Source organism: Lynx canadensis, chromosome B3 (assembly GCF_007474595.2).
Source record: "Lynx canadensis isolate LIC74 chromosome B3, mLynCan4.pri.v2, whole genome shotgun sequence".
Classification (NCBI taxonomy): Eukaryota; Metazoa; Chordata; class Mammalia; order Carnivora; family Felidae; genus Lynx; species Lynx canadensis.
Window position 1 is genome coordinate 49,674,253 of NC_044308.2, and position 18,238 is coordinate 49,692,490.

General features: G+C 34.4%; 1 protein-coding gene across 1 annotated transcript in view; it reads right to left on the minus strand.

Annotated features, from left to right (window-relative positions):
- The window catches only part of UNC13C (unc-13 homolog C), a 613,702-nt gene that overhangs the window by 133,532 nt on the left and 461,932 nt on the right, over positions 1-18,238 (minus strand). Inside the window, exon 23 of the mRNA XM_032593636.1 lies at positions 3,844-3,970. Within this exon, the coding sequence (XP_032449527.1) occupies positions 3,844-3,970 (127 nt within the window). The remainder of the gene's footprint in view (positions 1-3,843; positions 3,971-18,238) is intronic.

Below are 18,238 nucleotides of genomic sequence, written 5' to 3' on the forward strand. Positions count from 1 at the left end.
CCCCCCCAAATTTCCTGCCTGCTCTTTATTCTTTGCATTTTCCTTTCTTACCCTTAGGTATGTTTTATTACCCTCCACCCTACTGTGTTATGAATACACAATATTGTACCTTATGGGGTTACCCTATAAATTATAACATATATCCATGACATATCCATGATATATTAGAGGATTTTTATATTTTTTTAAAGTTTATTTATTTTTGAGAGAGACAGAGACAGAATGAGAGTAGGTTAGGGGCAGAGAGAGAGGAAGACAGAATCTGAAGCAGGCTCCAGGCTCTGAGCTGTCAGCAAAGAGGCCGATGCAGGGCTCGAACCCATGAGCTGTGAGATCATGACCTGAGCCAAAGTCGAACTTCAACTGATTGAGCCACCCAGACGCCCCTAGAGGATTTTTAAATTGGGGTATTTTACACTTTGTGAACAATTCAAGGATCATACAACATATTAACTGCATGTGTTTATCCAATTGTCTTGTACTTTACTTCTATGTATATTTTCTTCTACAGATTTTTAATTTTTAAACAGTTAACATATTTTAAATTTTATTCTTTGCATACATTTTGTAGTGCATTATTTGCTACATTACTATATTTTTATCTTAGTCATTTTCATTCTATCTGACGTATGGCTTATATATTTTTGGTGAAGGTCTGCTGGAAATGGATTCTTTCAGCTTCTCAGTTATATAAATATACTTATGTCACTTTGTTTTGAAAGGATATATATTATTTTTGGAAGGATATTTTTGATGCTTATAGAACTCTAAGCTTGTTAGTTGTTTTCTTTCAGCACTTAAAAGGTATCATTGCAGTGTATTCTGGTTTCAGTCACTCCTACTGAACAATCATCCATGAGTATTACTGTAGCTCCTTTGAAGGTAAAGTGTCTTCCCTTCCTTGACTTCAATAAATGGAAAGTTTTTTTAAATTCTTTTTTGGTTTTAAGCAATTTTCTATGATGCAATGACAGGTAGTTTTTCTTGCATTTAAATATTCTGCTTAGGACTGATAGAAATTCTTGAGCTGTGGTTTCATGTTTTTTTCATCCATCTTACAAAATCCATACACTGTGCCTTCTCTCTTCTCCTTTTCTGGGACTCATTTCTTTGTACATTAGACCTTTGCAATTTGTCCCATGTACTCTTTGTTCTATTCTTTCTTCTATATTTTGTATTTTTTGTCTCTCCCTCTATTTTATATGGAAAATTTCTCCAAATTTATTTTCCATTTTCAGTCCCCTCTTCTGCTATATATAATCTGCCTTTAAACCCATTTATTACATTCCTAATTTCATCCTTTTTCAGTTCTGCAATTTTCATTGTATTCTTCTGATAGAATGTTGAAATTCTCTCACATTTTGAAGATACATCAAAGCCTATGTCTGGTAAGTATAATGTCTGCTTTTTCTTGGAGTCTAGTCACTTGGTGCTGTTGCCTGACAGTCTAATTTTTTGTTGAATATTACATATTATCTATGAAAAATTATGGAACCTTTGATTGGTCATCTTCTCCTGAGAAAATCTAAATTTGTCCTTGTATTTACAGGATCATAATGGAGACAAGGCTGAATTTTAGGCTGGGCCATTTCTAGTTCTTCAGAGCCCTGAAGGATCTCACCTGAAAGTCTGGAAAGTCTTATTTCTTAGGAAGTCTTGACCTCTCATTTTTGTCTCCCTAGTATTATGAGGCTGCTGACGTATCTACTCAATTTTTAACCTCTCAGTCCCTGCTTTCTACTTGCTTATTTCTGCCTCAGTCTCCACACAAGGGCAGATTAAAAATCAGAAAATACCGGGGCGCCTGGGTGGCGCAGTCGGTTAAGCGTCCGACTTCAGCCAGGTCACGATCTCACGGTCCGTGAGTTCGAGCCCCGCATTGGGCTCTGGGCTGATGGCTCAGAGCCTGGAGCCTGTTTCCGATTCTGTGTCTCCCTCTCTCTCTGCCCCTCCCCCGTTCATGCTCTGTCTCTCTCTGTCCCAAAAATAAATAAACGTTGAAAAAAAAAATTAAAAAAAAAAATCAGAAAATACCTCAGGGAGAAACTGTATGCAGGATGTTATGTTTACTTCTCTGGGGTTCCCATCTCTTTAGGAATTGACCCTGCAAGTCCAAGCAGCCTTCATAGTACTGAACACCAATTTTTATTTCTCCAGCCTAGGGAGATTGCTATAAACTAGGCTGCTATTCTCTGTTTGGCCACCAAGACCTGCACTGCTAATTGTCAAATGCATGGGAGCAGGGAGGATGGAGAGAAAAAAACAAAACAAACACACAAACAAAAACAAAAAACAAAAAAACCTTGTAGCAAATACAGGAATCACCTCAATGCATTTCTCTTTTCTCAGGACCATAACTTCTTAAATCCTGGTTGCCTTGATTTTTCTCTGATGCTATTTAATTTTATTCAGCTTTTATAATGGTCTTCAGTATGCATGCCAGTCTGATTTTAGTGTAGTTTCGTCGAGACAGAGCCAAACAAAAGTGTCCAGCTAACAGCATCTCTTTTTTACAAGCCAATGATACTATCAGCTGCTTAGGCACATATATTTCATGTTTAACTCTTCCCTATTTCTTTTATCCTCATTTGTATTTAGTTGACAAATTATGTAAATTCTATCTTTGAAATCTCTCTCCCACACATACTCATCTTTGACATCCTTGCTACAATCACTGTCTAATGTGTATAGACTTTTAACTTATCCCAGTATCTCACTGTACCCTATAAATTTCTATGAGAAAAGTCATACTAAATGGAAATTCATTACATTACTCCCTACCTTCTAAATCTCTTCCTTGTCCCCCATTCTCTGTCTCTTCCAATGCCCACAATGCCTAAGATTGTGGGGCAAGCTTCACAGCATTTATTTATAATAATCTAGTTCAAAACTACATTTCCTATCTACTCATTTTGTAAACATATCCTATACCCCACTAGAATGGCATTATTTCCTGTGGACCCTAGCCTATATATTCCTAATTCCATAATAATGCTCATAACTTACCTTTTAATCTAAATGCTTTTCTTGCCATAAACTGACCAAATTTTCAAAGTCTATATCAAATGCTACTCCATACATAAAGATTATGTAGAGTCCTCCATAGGGTAATGTCTCTCTTCTGTGAGAACCCACTGCACTTTGCTTGTGCTTCTTGAATTAGTGCTTATTAAATTTTGCCTTGCTTTGTCAGGAATTTTATACTTATTAGTATCTCATCAAGCACAAGCTTCTTCCAGGTTGCAGTCTTTATCCTATTCACTATTGTCCTATAGCACTTGACATGGTGCCTGGCATATGGAAGACCCTCGTCAATAGAATTAAATAGAATTCTGATAAATGTCAGATGCAGAGTATTACAGGTCTGTGTGCTTAGAAATGTATTTGATACAGGCATATTTATGAAAATATTACCTGTTTAATTATAACTTCTATTTTAGAAATATGCATTTCTAACACATTTTTTCAGTTTAAATTAAAGGGAAAAATCTGAATATAATGCTCAGTATACAAATACCTTCATTTTCCCAATAAAATCTGAGTTTGAGCACTTTCACAGAAAATAACCTCATTATGTAAGCCAGATTTGTTTTGTATTTCTTTTCCTTTGAGTTGAATATCCAAGTGAATGCAACACAATTCAATTAAATATGTAGCTGAAAATGCAACACAATTCAATTAAATATGGTCCGAAAGAAATGCAAGTCATTTAATGTTAATTTTATAATAGAAATGTCTGCATCCACGCAGAGACCATGAGAAGAAATTTTAGGGCTGCATAATTCAGGTATAATTTTTACAAGACTATGAATTGAAGACTTGGGGGTGAAAATCACTACTTACAAGGAATATTCAGGGACAGCATCCTTGAAGGCAGGAAGCTCTCGCACGTATTCATTATAAAACCATTTCACTTTGAAATGCAAATTCATATAATCGGTGCTCTTGCATAACCGCTGCTTCTCATGTTCTATAACAGATAAAATCAAACATTTAATAAAGTTTGGTTTGCCAACAATGCTGCTGTATTCTAATCTACTTTTATTAGTGGTATTTTAAAAAGGAAGAGAATAGCATATTTGAGGTAAAAGCTAAGTGAATTGTTAAAGACAGACCTGAAATTTCACAAAATGCACAAAAGCATCCTAGGTCCTCTGTGGAATAGGGGAAGTAATAATGAAAAGTAACTTGAATGTTCTAATGTGCTTGCCCGAAAAAGGTGAGGATTCTGATGTAAAGTGTTAGAACCTACCAAACCTTTTCTATTTATTTGCATGCTTTCATATTTTGACTACTTTTAGCCTGATGCAAAGTTCTAGGGAGAATTAAAACTCTAAGCATGGATAAAACATGAATCAAACTAGGAGACATAATCCTTGATAAATACTGGCAATGTGAATGAGTAGATCACATTTCTGGCCTGGATATTTAACATTGAAAGAATTAAGAGTTGAAAAGGAGAGGAAATATATCAAACTTCTAAGCCAGATGATTTCTTCTTCCCCTTTTAAGCTCAGCTAAAATTATTTTGTACCCTGTGGCTCTTTTGACATTTCTTTAGCAGGATTTCCGAATACGTGACTTTTTTTTTTCTTTTCTTTCTTTCTTTCTTTTTCTTTTTTTTTTTGCTCTAGCTTAGAAAGTATAGCTTAAGACTGTTTCTTTCTCTTCTTTTAAAATCTGGATATATAGCACTGGGGAACAGTGACAAATAATAGTATTACTGAACATATTTATCGCTGCTTCTCCCCTCCCTCCAATATTAATATCTCTGCCAATTCTGGCTACAAATATAGATATAACCAAACCCCAAATATTCCAGACTATAAGTTGAAGTGTCCTCTTACAAGTTCTGCATGAGGTCTGTGAATGTTTCTTAAGCAAAGTTATTTGATTCATATTGGAGACATCCCATACTTTACATTTCAGACTGAAAATACTAACTGAAGCAATTAAATTGTTAAACACAAATTGAGGGCATCTTTGTTTTCCAAAATGTGAGTATAGAGGGATTTAAATACCAATGATAAACACAGGAGGGAACACAAACCCCAATCAAACATTTTCAAATTATCTAAACTATTCATTCAAGACAATTTGTAGAGATTATAATTGTAATCTAATGTTATGCATAGACACAAGAATAAACTAGTACTTATAGACTAAACTCCCAAACAAAATTATGAACTAGGTAACATTTTGCTTCAACTCCCTCCAAATTTATTTCATTCTTTCTTTCTTTTAATGTTAATTCTCCCCAACCCTTCTCCTCAGATGTCTAGTATCCCTCCACACCATAAGAGGAGACATTTATTTGATAAACTCATAGTTAGGAATTTAATGCAACACTACCCTCAAACCCAGATAAAATAAGACCTTTGTCTTAACACCCACACATTAAGAAGACTCTACTCGTCACAAACTCAAAACTTAAATAGATTGTGGTCACTCGGGATCTCATACGTGGTACCCACAGAGTGAGCCAGAACCCTAAACATCTGCTCTTGTGACTGACACCACCTGCTCTTATGATTAACACCCTATAAGCTCACAGAAACACTTTGGACTATCTTTTGTTCTATATTCTAAAAACAAGAGGTGACTACTTCCAGATGCTACTAATGTTTGTAGACTGCCATTGCTGACAAAGAAATAGATACTGCTTTGGAGTATGGGAAGAAATTTGAGCTATGGAAGCATTTAAGAGAAAGGGCAAACTAACTCACCAGTTCTTTCTCTGGATGGCATAAATCCAACAGATTACTGCCTAACAAAGTATTATTTCCAAGTTTTAAGAAGTACCCATTTTCTTTGGTTTCAATTTATGCATTTGAAGGCACTCATGAATCAATGAGGCATGCAAAACAGGTGCACCTGCTGGCTGGGGAATATTTTGAATACTAAATCATTCATATGACTCTCAAAATTTGTATATGTGTGGTTCTAGATGTAATATACATGAAGCCTGAAATTCTTTGGCAACTAGCTATCTACTGACTTCTAGAATTATCAATAGTTTTATTTTTGGAATTTAAATTTACAAGGTTTGACTTATTAAATTTTAGCTTTATTCAAATGATTTACATAAAAACTTAGATAATTTGCATTGTGTCCTCATTTTAATAAATATTTTTAAGTATCTTCAAAGAAAAAGAGTTTTCTGCAAACTATATACGAACTATATCTGAAAGTACATTTGGAAATAATTTAAAATTTTTTGTATAGTTTATGTTAAATTACATGAAATTACATAAATTACATTCAGTTCATGTCTATTTTGAATGTAATAATATTTTATGTTTTAATCCTTTAATATTAAGATTGTGTGTAAACTTAGATTGGATGGGAAAAATATAAGTGCATCTCAGAAAAGAAAAAAAAAGGAATAGAAAAAGAAATAGAAAAAAAGTTCAGTGACAAGATATAATTTTTTTTAATTTTACAGAGAGAGAGAGAATCTTGAGTAGACTCCATACTCAGTGCAGAGTTTGATGAGGGGTTGGATGTCATGACCCTGGGATCAGGACCTGAGCCAAAATCAATAGTCAGACACTCAACCAAGCCACTCAGGCACCTCTATACTTGAAAGTTTTATATCAGGAAAAAATTAAAGAGAGCAGACATCATGTGACTTAGCATGACTGTAAATAGAATGCAAAACATTTAAAATATTTTATTATAACTGCCTAATTTGTAACTGTGCTGAAATAAAGATGAAAATACATTTTTCTGAAAAATATAATTTATGACACTTAGATGTTTACTTTGAAAACCTAAACACTGCCACCCAGAACACCTAAATATACACAGTGATAATTAAGTTGTATTATCTTTGACATTTTGCCAATATGCAGCCTATTAAAAAAGAAATGTTGTTTTTAATCTCATCAATATACAAGGACATTTATTTGTTGAGGTAGGAATATAGAACTACCTTGCATTCAACAGTTTGTTAGCTTGATTTAGAAATTATAAATATTTAGGTCTACGGTAAGTGGGGCTCCATGTGTGCTCTTGACTTTGCAAATGTTATCAGTGAACCTGACTTGATGTGTTACCTCTTCCAAGAGTGTTTGTACATTAACAGAATCCTGAAGGTAAGGGTAAGCCAGTTCCAGCTAATACCAGGAATGTTTATTTAGCATTTATCTTCTGCTAGGTCATGTAGGAGGGACTGTGGATGTAAAGATGAAGATCCATGTGCATAGAGCTCAGGAAGGGTGACATATAATACTACATGTAATACAACATGGCAAGTGCCATTATTTGATATGCAGAGGGGAATACTGTTTCTCAGAGGACACGAATTTAGCCCCACCTTTGTGCTTTAGGTGAACACTTAAATAGAGAAATGATTTGTGATTAGTCGTTCATTGCACAAAGAGGAATTTGAATCAAAGGACACATGTCATATAAAACAAGACATTTTTCTTTGAAGTACTATTTAATATATATGTGTCTCTTTCATGAAGCTCTATGTCTCCAATTAAGACTGTGGGTTTTTATCCCTTCTTTCAGGTTTTTAGATGTTTTAGTAGTGTGAGTGAACCTTAAATTTATGTTGTACCATAAAAAGAAAAAGTTTACCAATCTTTGTTCCTTACAATGAAGTTAACTCTGTACTTTGGAAAGCAGGTAAAAGCCAGCTGTAGGCAGTGTCCCTGTCAGTTTTTCAAGAAAGAATTTCAATTTATTTTCATAATCCATGTACACTTCACTTCTCCATAATTACAAAAGTCTTTTCTCCATCCCTATTTGGGTACTCTGTTCAGAACATACAGAACATCCCCGACTCATTCACTTGGACTCTGAAAGCTTCCTCAATTCCTACATTCCCCTCATTCCTGCTGTTCCTACACTTCCAGAAAGGAATCACCTCTAGATGTTGAATCTTCTGTAGCCACAGAGTAGCCAGGCTACTTTCCCTTCTTCCCCACCTCCCAAGTCTCTCCATTGTGGATCAGTATGGGAAAGGAGATAGGAAGGATACCAATGATCCTTTTGCAAAATGAAATCTAATACTGCTCTAGTCTAGAGACCATACTCTAGTTCCTAGGAATATATCTGACAGAATAGCTCAAACTATCAGGGTTTTACCAGCCTCTTTGCAGAAAATAAACTTAGAAGATTACTATTAGCTTCCTCCTTACAGAAATGCTTTCCCTCCCTATGAATTCTTTCCCATCTCTTGAAGTCATATTTCTCATGTACTATCAACCAATATTTACTGCTGTCTGTGGACTGAAACAGGAGACCAGTACCATCTGTTTTCATTTTCTGCCAATTCAACAAGAATAATGGACATCTTTACATGTATCATGCACTTCAGCTGATACAGCAAGAGGTTTTCAGTTTATTGAGTTAGTTGGTGATGTAAGCTTGATCTTGAGGAAAATGCAAACAAAACTGGAAAGGGTATGCTCCTGTATAATAAGGCCCACTTGTGATGTTTGTCTTTAAGTAGAAAATATTAATTATAATTTAAACATTTTTTAGCAGTGACTTGTAATCATTATTAGTGATTATAATCAGTATTAGTGGTGAATTTAACTATTTGGCTACCAAACCATGTCCTTTTCTTCATAGGCATACAACCAAACCATATTTCCCAACATTTCTTGCAGTAGGCCTGGCCTGTGACTAAATTTTGGGCCAAAGCAATGTATGCCATTTCCAGACTTGCCCTGAAACACCTACTCTGAAATAATCCTCTTTTCCCTCATTTGTTAGCCAGATGCTGAAGATCCAAATGAGGATTTCAAGGCTCCGTGGAATCAAAGAGCCACTAAAGGGTAGAAGTCTGGGCCCCTCAACCAATTCTCAGAAGAGAGTTGCCGAATCAGAAGTACCTACTTGGACATATACAAGTGAGAAATAAACTAACCGATAATGTATTAAATAGTTTGTTACAGAGTTGGGCTACCTGGAATTATATTCTATTGCATTACAAAAAGTTTTAAGATTGAGACCCACTTGCTAATTAACCTCCAAATTGTTTTCTACGTTCTTATTTCTTTTATATGTGTATATGCATTTATCTGTATATATGGATAGAGATATTCAGGCTATTCCCTTGCTTTGCGAAACTGTGTTAGTAAAGCTATGTCTATCAGACCTCACTATGAATTCATCCACAATCACACAGGAAATCAGTTAATCAAACTTGTTAAGTTTATGTTAAGAAAACAATAAATAGGCTCTGAGAAAGGAACAATCATAGAGGTAAAATAGATTAATGCCACTTTTTATTTTTCTGTCACCCTTATTTCATACTTGTGGGCTTTCTGCTATATTCTGAGGAGTTATTATCACCACTTACGTGACTGTATAAAAAGTGAGCTGTCATTGTTCCAAAATCCACATGCCTGTTTTTCTTGGGTCTTTAGATATCCCTCCCATAATGTGTAATTATATATTATAAAGGGACAGTTCAAGTAAACTACAATTACATCCTAACTGCCACCTACCAAATATCAATGTAAGAAATAATATCAAATTCAAAATATTCTTCAAATTATCTTTAATTCCATTCAAATTATCTCCTGCTTAGTGCTAGACCACACTGACAGAGTTATATTTATCTCATAGAAGATAAATGACTCTTAGAATTTATTTAGCCATCAATCCTCCTACATTTTTAATTTTGGCAACAAAGATTTAACTAGCTCATTACATTTACCAAGTAAAACATTTAATTAGTTTTCCAAATTGCCATACAATAATTTTGCACAAAATTTAATCTTTGACTTTCAATGCTAAATATGAATATTTTACTACCAGTATAAAACTGCTTTGCTTAAGTTGTGCAAAGACACTTGTTAATTTGAAAGTATATGCCTATTTTCCTTTAGATGGCATTTACAAGCATTTAATTGAAAAGAATATATTTTTTTTGAAAGTTGATGTTTATGCATGGGATTTTATGTATAATGCAGTAATGTACAATTATGTATTAGTATATAGGATGGGGTGGTATACACTCAATCTATTCTCACGCCAAAAGCAAATGTGCTGCCATCAACCATCACAGTGTGATTTTCTAGTTCTTAGTTCTTACTTTTATTGCATAAACACTGTGTTGCCCTATAGTTGGTAGTGTACATTTTTTTAGGACTATCTTAAACATCCCTGTATTTTATACTGGTGATGATATGGAAGTTCTGGAAGGAATATCAAATAATAAATTGGTATTAGGGGCCCAAGGACATGATGTTTTGTGACATATTGTGTACTCACAAATCTAAAACTACATCACCTAGAAACTTTGGTTCTAAAAATAAATAGGTATCAAACTTTTATATATAATAGATACATATAAACATTTATAAAAGATAACCATAAATTTTTATTAACTATATATAGGTGGGGATCATGGGCTCCTTTTTATACACTGAAAGTGCTAAACCATGTAGTTAGAAGTAAAAAAGAAAAAGAGAATACAAGTTATAGGTTTCTATTTTAAAATAGCTCTATAAAGGGCTTATAATATCCATACATCTTGGGGTGAGAATCATATAAATTTCTGGCTGCCAAAGTAAGCTGGTATTAAGAAGCTATATAGCTTGAAATAATAAAATAAAAATGAAAAAAAAATATATATATAACATGTTAGCAAAAAGTAATTTGTACCAATGGGAAGCTTCCAGGGAGGAAAATCAGCCAACAAGAGAAAAGATTAAGTACAATAGTAAATTACTGTAATCAACTTTCTTAGGTTCAATGACTACAAAGCAACAAATATCATTAATTTTTGTAGGGTAAGAAAAAAATACCAGTTTCTTTCATGACACATTTCTGATAACCCAGCCTTAGCAAAACACTAGGAAAAAGAAAAGCCAATAAAATCTGCCTTACTCCATGACCACTAAAACTGATGCTAGAAGCAGTTTTACCTTTGAGAAGGAGTAGCTGACAGTCCTCACCATAAATGCAATCAATCTCTCAGCAGAATCCCAGAATGCATCTAGGCTCTCGAGGTTCATTAAACCAGGAATGATGTGGAATCAGACTTACTTCATAAACACACTCTGATACATCTGTGGTGAGTTTAGACATATATCAACCCACAAACCTACACTGGCGGGTTTAGAATAAGAACAGTGCTTTCCAATGGAACTCAAACCTCCTCAACCCATCTCATTGTCATCCAAAACTTGAACTTTCTCTATTTCTGAGAAAAAAGTTATTCACAAATGAGCTGTGATTTGGTCACCTTTTACTTTAAAACTTTCTTTGCCAAATTTAAGTAGCACCATACCAACACTTTCTCTATAATCTTCATCGATGACACAAATTCCTATACTTCTGATGTGTTCTGAAGCCAAATCAGTATGTAGAGTTACTGAGCTCCAGAACACCCAGAAGGGGAAACATACCAGTTCATGAGCTGGGAAAATAAGGAAGTAGTATGGAGGCAAGACCACATAATCTGGTGCTAGAAACCTAGAGATGGATAGTTGTAAAGGAAAAAGTGGGATGGGATGAGAAAGAGCATTCAAAATCAGAGATGGCGAAAAGACTGGAATATAATAGTAAAATACAGGCACCCTGAACAGCTACTGGAATTAATTGACAAGTCATGGAGCAAGAGTGTGTGGCTGACAAGTTCAGATACAAGAAGGTTAGTGTGACTAACACAGAGTTGAGTGGGCAAGAGTGGTGACAGCTAATTTCAGAGAAAAGCCAAGGCCAAATCACACAGGATCTTGTAACCTGTGAGTAAGGACTTCTTCTCCTAAGAGTTATACAGTAACACTGGAGGATTCTGGGGTAATTTACATTTGTAAAATATCATTTTGGATGCCGTCTGGAGACAGTAGGAGGGTATAAAAGAGACTATGCAGAACAAGCAATGGGTGAGGCATCTTAGACATGGGTGGTAGTAGTGATGATTCTGGTGGAAGGGGTGAGGCATGGGATCTATTCTTGGCTGTCTGTATTTCTGTCACATAACCATGCCTGTAACCTCTTCCGTTCCTAGATAAACTCTCTTAGAACAAATAGGGCGACTTAATAAAATTTTTATTTCCCCACAATACCTTCTCTGCTTAGAACCATAGATGGATGGATAGACTGATAGATAAAAGGATGGAAAGACTGTATCTGGCTCTTTTGCCACGTCTCTTCCATCATTTTCTCCTCAGTCTTGCTGAGGATAGAGTAGATCATCAAGCAGACTGGTAGAGTACCTGCTCAACATTGGACTTGGTCTATAAGTGCGGTAGTTTATTAGCTTCTCATGGGGGAAAAGCCACTGCTTTCTTTGTCTTAAAAGGTCCAATCATTTGTATTAAAATAAAAGGCCCTGATTACTTAGGTCAGTAAGTTTTTAAATTAAGTATTGTCAATGAAATATAGACAATGTTACTCCCACATACATAGCTCATAGAAGCCACTTACAAATAATCAGTTTCATGTAGTTCTCAGAAGTTTACATCTTTTATTGCAATAACACTGCTTGTACCTTTTTCTTGAAAGACTCAAATATTTATGAATTTTACTTCTCATAGCTCCCTGTACTTTTTCCCATCACTTATTTAAATGTAACTTGTAGTTGAGATTCTTTTTTAGGATAAAATTGACTTCTATCAATTTCTATAAATATACAAAGATTTCTCTTTTTGGTAGATTTCAACTAAGCTATTTTTTTCTTTGCTTTCTGAGTTGCCATGATCTCTTTATTACTTATAAAGGAAAAGTAACTAATTGATAATTCATTATTATAGGTGAAAAAATCAGTTAATTTATATTTTAGCCAAAAGTTGTTACAACATCCTAAATATGTGATTACTTTTCATTTTATTATTGGTGGTAATTTTAATTTTATTAATAATTTTTTGGTAATTCTCATAAGAGACAATAGTCTTTAAACATATAAAAAATGCCTAATTCATTTATACTTAAAGGTATAAACATTTAATGAGATGGTACTTACCAGTGTACAAAAAATAAAAAATATACAGATTCATATATGTAACATATATATGAATTTATATATTTATGTACGATGCATATTCATATATAATATATGAAGTTTTGATTTTTAGGGAAAAATTGACAATATATGTCAAAATTTTAAATGCATGTATTTTTCTGGCAATTCTTTTTCTTAGAATTCTACTTACAAATGTATGGGCACATGTAAACAAAAACTAGGGGTTTATAGGTATTAGCAAAATATTAAAAATAGTCTAAATATATACTGATAGAGAAAAAAGTAAGTATGTTTTATATACCCATTCTACTGAAAACAATACAATTCTAACAAAAAATGAGGTAAATTTAAATGTTTATATAGTACTAGCCCCAAATTATACTCTTAAGTAAAATAGAAGGAGTGGGAGAGTATGAATGTATTCTACCACTGGTATGAAATAGAAAAAGATATGTACACATATACATATGTAGGCTTAGAACATTTCTGCAATTACACAAGAAATTGAAAACAGTGATCATCTTTAGGGAAGACTGGTCTGATAGCAAAGAGAAGTTTTTCATACACTATTCTTTTGCACTTATTATTTTAACCATGTGCATCTTACATTTTCAAAAACAAATACTTGATTTAAAAAATACAATTAGAGGGTCGCCTGGGTGGCTCAGTCTGTTGAGCGTCCAACTTTGGCTCAGGTTATGATCTCACAGGTTGCGAGTTCGAGCCCTGCGTTGGGCTCTGTGCTGACAGTTTGGAGCCTGGAGCCTGCTTCGGATTCTGTGTCTCCCTCTTTTTCTGCCCCTAACCCACTCACATTCTGTCTCTGTCTCTCTCAAAAATAAATAAACATTAAAAAAATTTTTTTTTTTAAATTCAACTAGAGGGGCGCCTGGGTCGCTCAGTCAGTTAAGCATCCGACTTTGGCTCAGGTCATGATCTCACTGTTCCCGAGTTGGAGCCTCGCATGGAGCTCTGTTGACAGCTCAGAGGCTGGAGCCTGTTTCAGATTCTGTGTCGCTCTCTCTGTCTCTGCCCCTCCCCTGCTCGTGCTCTGTCTCTCTCTCAAACAAAATAAAAAAGAAAGAAAGAAAAATTAAAAAAAAAATACAACTAGAAACAGTAATGAGCAAAATAGAAAATTTAGGAAAACAAATCAGTAATTTCAAGAAAAGCTTAATAAAATCTTCCAGAATGCAGGGCTAATTGTTAGAGCAGAAAATTACAGAATGAATGACAAAGAAATCAGAGAGACTTCTATTAGAGATCCAACATGATAGAAAAAAGTCAAACAAATGGGAGAATCAATAATAAAAGGCACAAGTAAAGAAAACCATCTTGCACTGGGAAAGAGACAGGAAAACAAGTATGAAGTTAAGGAATTCTCCACTAATGAAAAGATACTCCCATCTAGATATTAGTGAATAGATACATTTGCCAAAATGTCCGAAGGACAAAATACAGAAAAAAATCTTACAGGCTTTTAAACAGAAAAACAAACATAAAATTAAAATAGGTTGGCTGTGTCTCTTCCATTCAGTAGAATGTGATAATGAAACAACATCTACAGAGTCATGAGAGGAAGACCTGCCAAGGACTAAATAATTATATATTCAGTCTTATTTTTGACAGGAAGGCAAAGTACAATAGCTAAACCGTCTGGTTCCACTAATAAACGATATGTGGTTTATTGGATGTGGAGGGATTGGTTCCTTCTTTCCTAACAGCATGGGGATAAAGCTGAAAAGCCATACATTTTTATCATGAATCATTATTTTTCATTATAGAAATAAATCTATTGGACCCAAGGAGTTTCTATGTTAAAGCCTCTCTCTTAGACCAGACTTATGTCAGATTCAGAAATCTAATTACACAGGAATTACAATTTTTATTAAAAGATGAAAGAGCTACCACCAACCTATGCCAAGAAAAATGTTGAATGGAGAGATCCAAAAAGTTATTGTGGTTATCTCTGGATAACTCTCTTCCTCGAAGTATTTGTGTTTTAATAAGAATTATTTTTCATGTTTATTTTGGAAATAATTCCAAAATAATTTGAAATATTTCCTCCAACAGTAGAGGAAAGTTCACAGAAGAAATAAGGATTACCAGAAATATCATTATTCACAGATTTGTTATTAAACTATGACTCAATACCCTTCAAGATAATGCTCTGCAAATTATGTATCTCTAAATATAGGTGTACAATTTGTGTAAATACTTTGTTATATAACCCACTCCTTTCACTCAACATTTTTCCATGTCAATGAAATTAGATTTGCATCATTATTGAAAATTATTTCCAAGAAACTATGGTTTGTCTATTCTTGGGCATGAACTTTACCTATTTCTGTGATTATTTTTTGGTCTGACTTCAGGGTCTAAGCTCTTTCTGCTGTGTCATACAACCTAATCAAGGGTGGTTTCAAGCAGAAAAAACAACTTTTAGGTGGAGTGTAGATCTAAAATTTTAAAGTAAAGTAATAAGCTTTTAGAAGAAAATAGGGGAGATTATTTTCATGTTCTTGGGTAGACAAAGATTACCTAAATAGGACAAAAATAGCATTAACAAGAAAGGCATTATAGTTACAATTAAGAATTTCTATTTATCTAAAGACATGAAGAGAGTAAAAAAGTCACAGACTGAGAGAAAATATTTGGAATACAAATATCCAACAAAAGGATAACATCTACGATACATAATTTTTTTAATATTAAGAATATGTCAGACAACTCAGTGAAAACATGGGCAAAATATTGAAAAGATAGTTCATCAAATAAATATCCAAATGGCCAATACGCCTATGAAAAAATGGTCCACTTTATTCATCACCAGGGAAGTGGAAATTAAACCACAATTTGAATTAAGAGCCATTACGTATCTACCAAAATGGCTGGAATGAAAAAGAAAACGACAATACCAAGCTGGTAAAGATGTAGAGTAATTGAAACTTTTATACACTTTTGGTGGGAGAGGTAATTATTATAACAACTTTGGAAAACTATTTTGCAATATCTGCTAAACTGAACATATGCATCCCTATCACCTAGTAAGTTCACTCCTTAGGTATACCCATGACAGATATATGTACACATGTATTCACTGAAAGAACATTCACAGCAGCACAAATAACCTTCATAGCCTTTATAATAGCCTAAGATCAGAAACTATCCAAATATACCTCAACAATAAAATGTATGTACAGCTGCATATTTGTTCACTAGAATGCAATACAGTAACAAGAATGAAAAAAACAAATATTTGCAACCATATGCATCAAACCACTTTATGTGTAAAATCTGCCCCCTTTCCAATAATGCTTAGCGCACAAAATGGAATATGCCCTATGATTTGATCTAAATGCAGTTCCAGAATAGGCAAAACTACTCTATGGTGTTAGAAGTCAATGAAGTGTATATTATTAGGGGGATTAGGTATTGACTGGAAAGAAGATGGTGGGGACTTCTGAGGTTCAGTTAACAGGTAACTTCAGTGTGTGAAAATTTATCCAGATGGATACCCATGTTTTGTGCACTTTATGTATCCTGTAGTTCATTAAAATGTTTACTTAGTAAATGTTTACTTAGTTTACTTAGTAAAAATAAACTCTATTTTAGGCAATGGTCAGTAATTCAAAGTATTTCATGTACTTGAAGATTTGTGAACATAGAAGTTGCACGATGCCAATTGCACTATGTCTAGACAATGTCACACTAGGCAGTGTGAAAGACACAACAAATACTTTGGCATATTTCCTGTCCTTAAAACTTAACATCAATAGAATTACCACCTGAAAGTTAAAAATACTAGTAAAGAGTCCTCACTTGGCTCAGCGTAATGGACATTCAGGATTCCAGGATGGCGTCACCCAGTGAAGGAGAAGCTCATGGATGTGAAACTAGGAGAACGACCAAGCTGGATATCAATTTGGGATTTCACCCCTAAAGAGATGGTTGGAACGTTTCAAAAAGGTTACAACTGGTTTCACAAGTATGTCAGTGTGAAGAAAGGGGATGTCACTGGAATTTCTATGATTCTGGCAGCTTATGTGCTTTTCAACTACTGTCGTTTTTACAAAGAACTCAAACATGAGCATCTACCCAAGTACCACTGAGGAGGGCCCAGTGTGGAGGCACATGCTGCATTCCTGAATCCTGGCATCCTTGAATCCTATCATATCCTAACTGAGAATTAACATTCAATAATGATGACTGGTGAGAACAAATATACAAACTAGTAAAACACATCGTATCTTTTAATTACATTTTAAACATTACTTTTATATAATCCATCTTCCACTTGTATTCATTTATCTACCTTTATCATTGTGTAAGCTAACAAATTTTACTCTTTAGGTGAAAGTTCAGACGAATGGAATCAATATATTTAGAGACTAATTAAGCACAGACTTTTCTTCTTTCTCACTCTATTTGTTCATGCTACATTGTAATTTAATTCAACTCAACAAGTCCTATTGATTCTGATGTGCAAACCAACTATTCTTCATGCTGTGAGGATACAAAGGAAGCCTAGGACAGGCCCCCAACAGTGTATAGAAAGACTAATCTGTCCTTTGGGTTATGGATACATTAGCCAATTCCAGAGAGCATGGAAGCCTGAAGACATGGACTTCAGTCTTGGCTATAGCAATTGCTGGTCTTGTCAGTTTGGGCAAGCCATTATGCCCTGACAAGTCTGTTTCCTTTTACAGTAAAGGGGACTATAACTATACCTTCCTTTCAGTGTTTTGGGGCTTGAGGGGGGAAATCCAGTGATATAACATTATATAAATGCTATCACTGAAATATACTTTATAAATGGCAGTAATAGTTTTTGTGGTTTTAAGAACCACAATCACGTGAGAAGGCTATTACTGTAATTCTCATAATGAGAATTATGTTTGTCTATGGATGTTAGTGTGCATATATGAAATATATGGAATGTATGATATAAATGTGAAATAAAGACGTAATGCAAATTTTGGAAAATATTAACCACTGTTGTGTTTGAGTAAAGAATATATGAGAGTCCATTATACTTTTGTGCCACTTAAAAAAAATTTTTTTAATGTGTATTCATTTTTGAGAGACAGAGAGAGACAGAGCATGAGTGAGGGAGGGGCAGAGAGAGAGGGAGACACAGAATCTGAAGTAGACTCCAGGCTCTGAGAGGTCAGCACAGAGCCCGACACAGGGCTCGAACTCACAGACGGTAAGATCATGACCTGAGCTGAAGTCGGACGCTTAACCAACTGAGACACTTATATAAAGTATATTTTACGTGAAGTAAAATATTACAAATTTCAT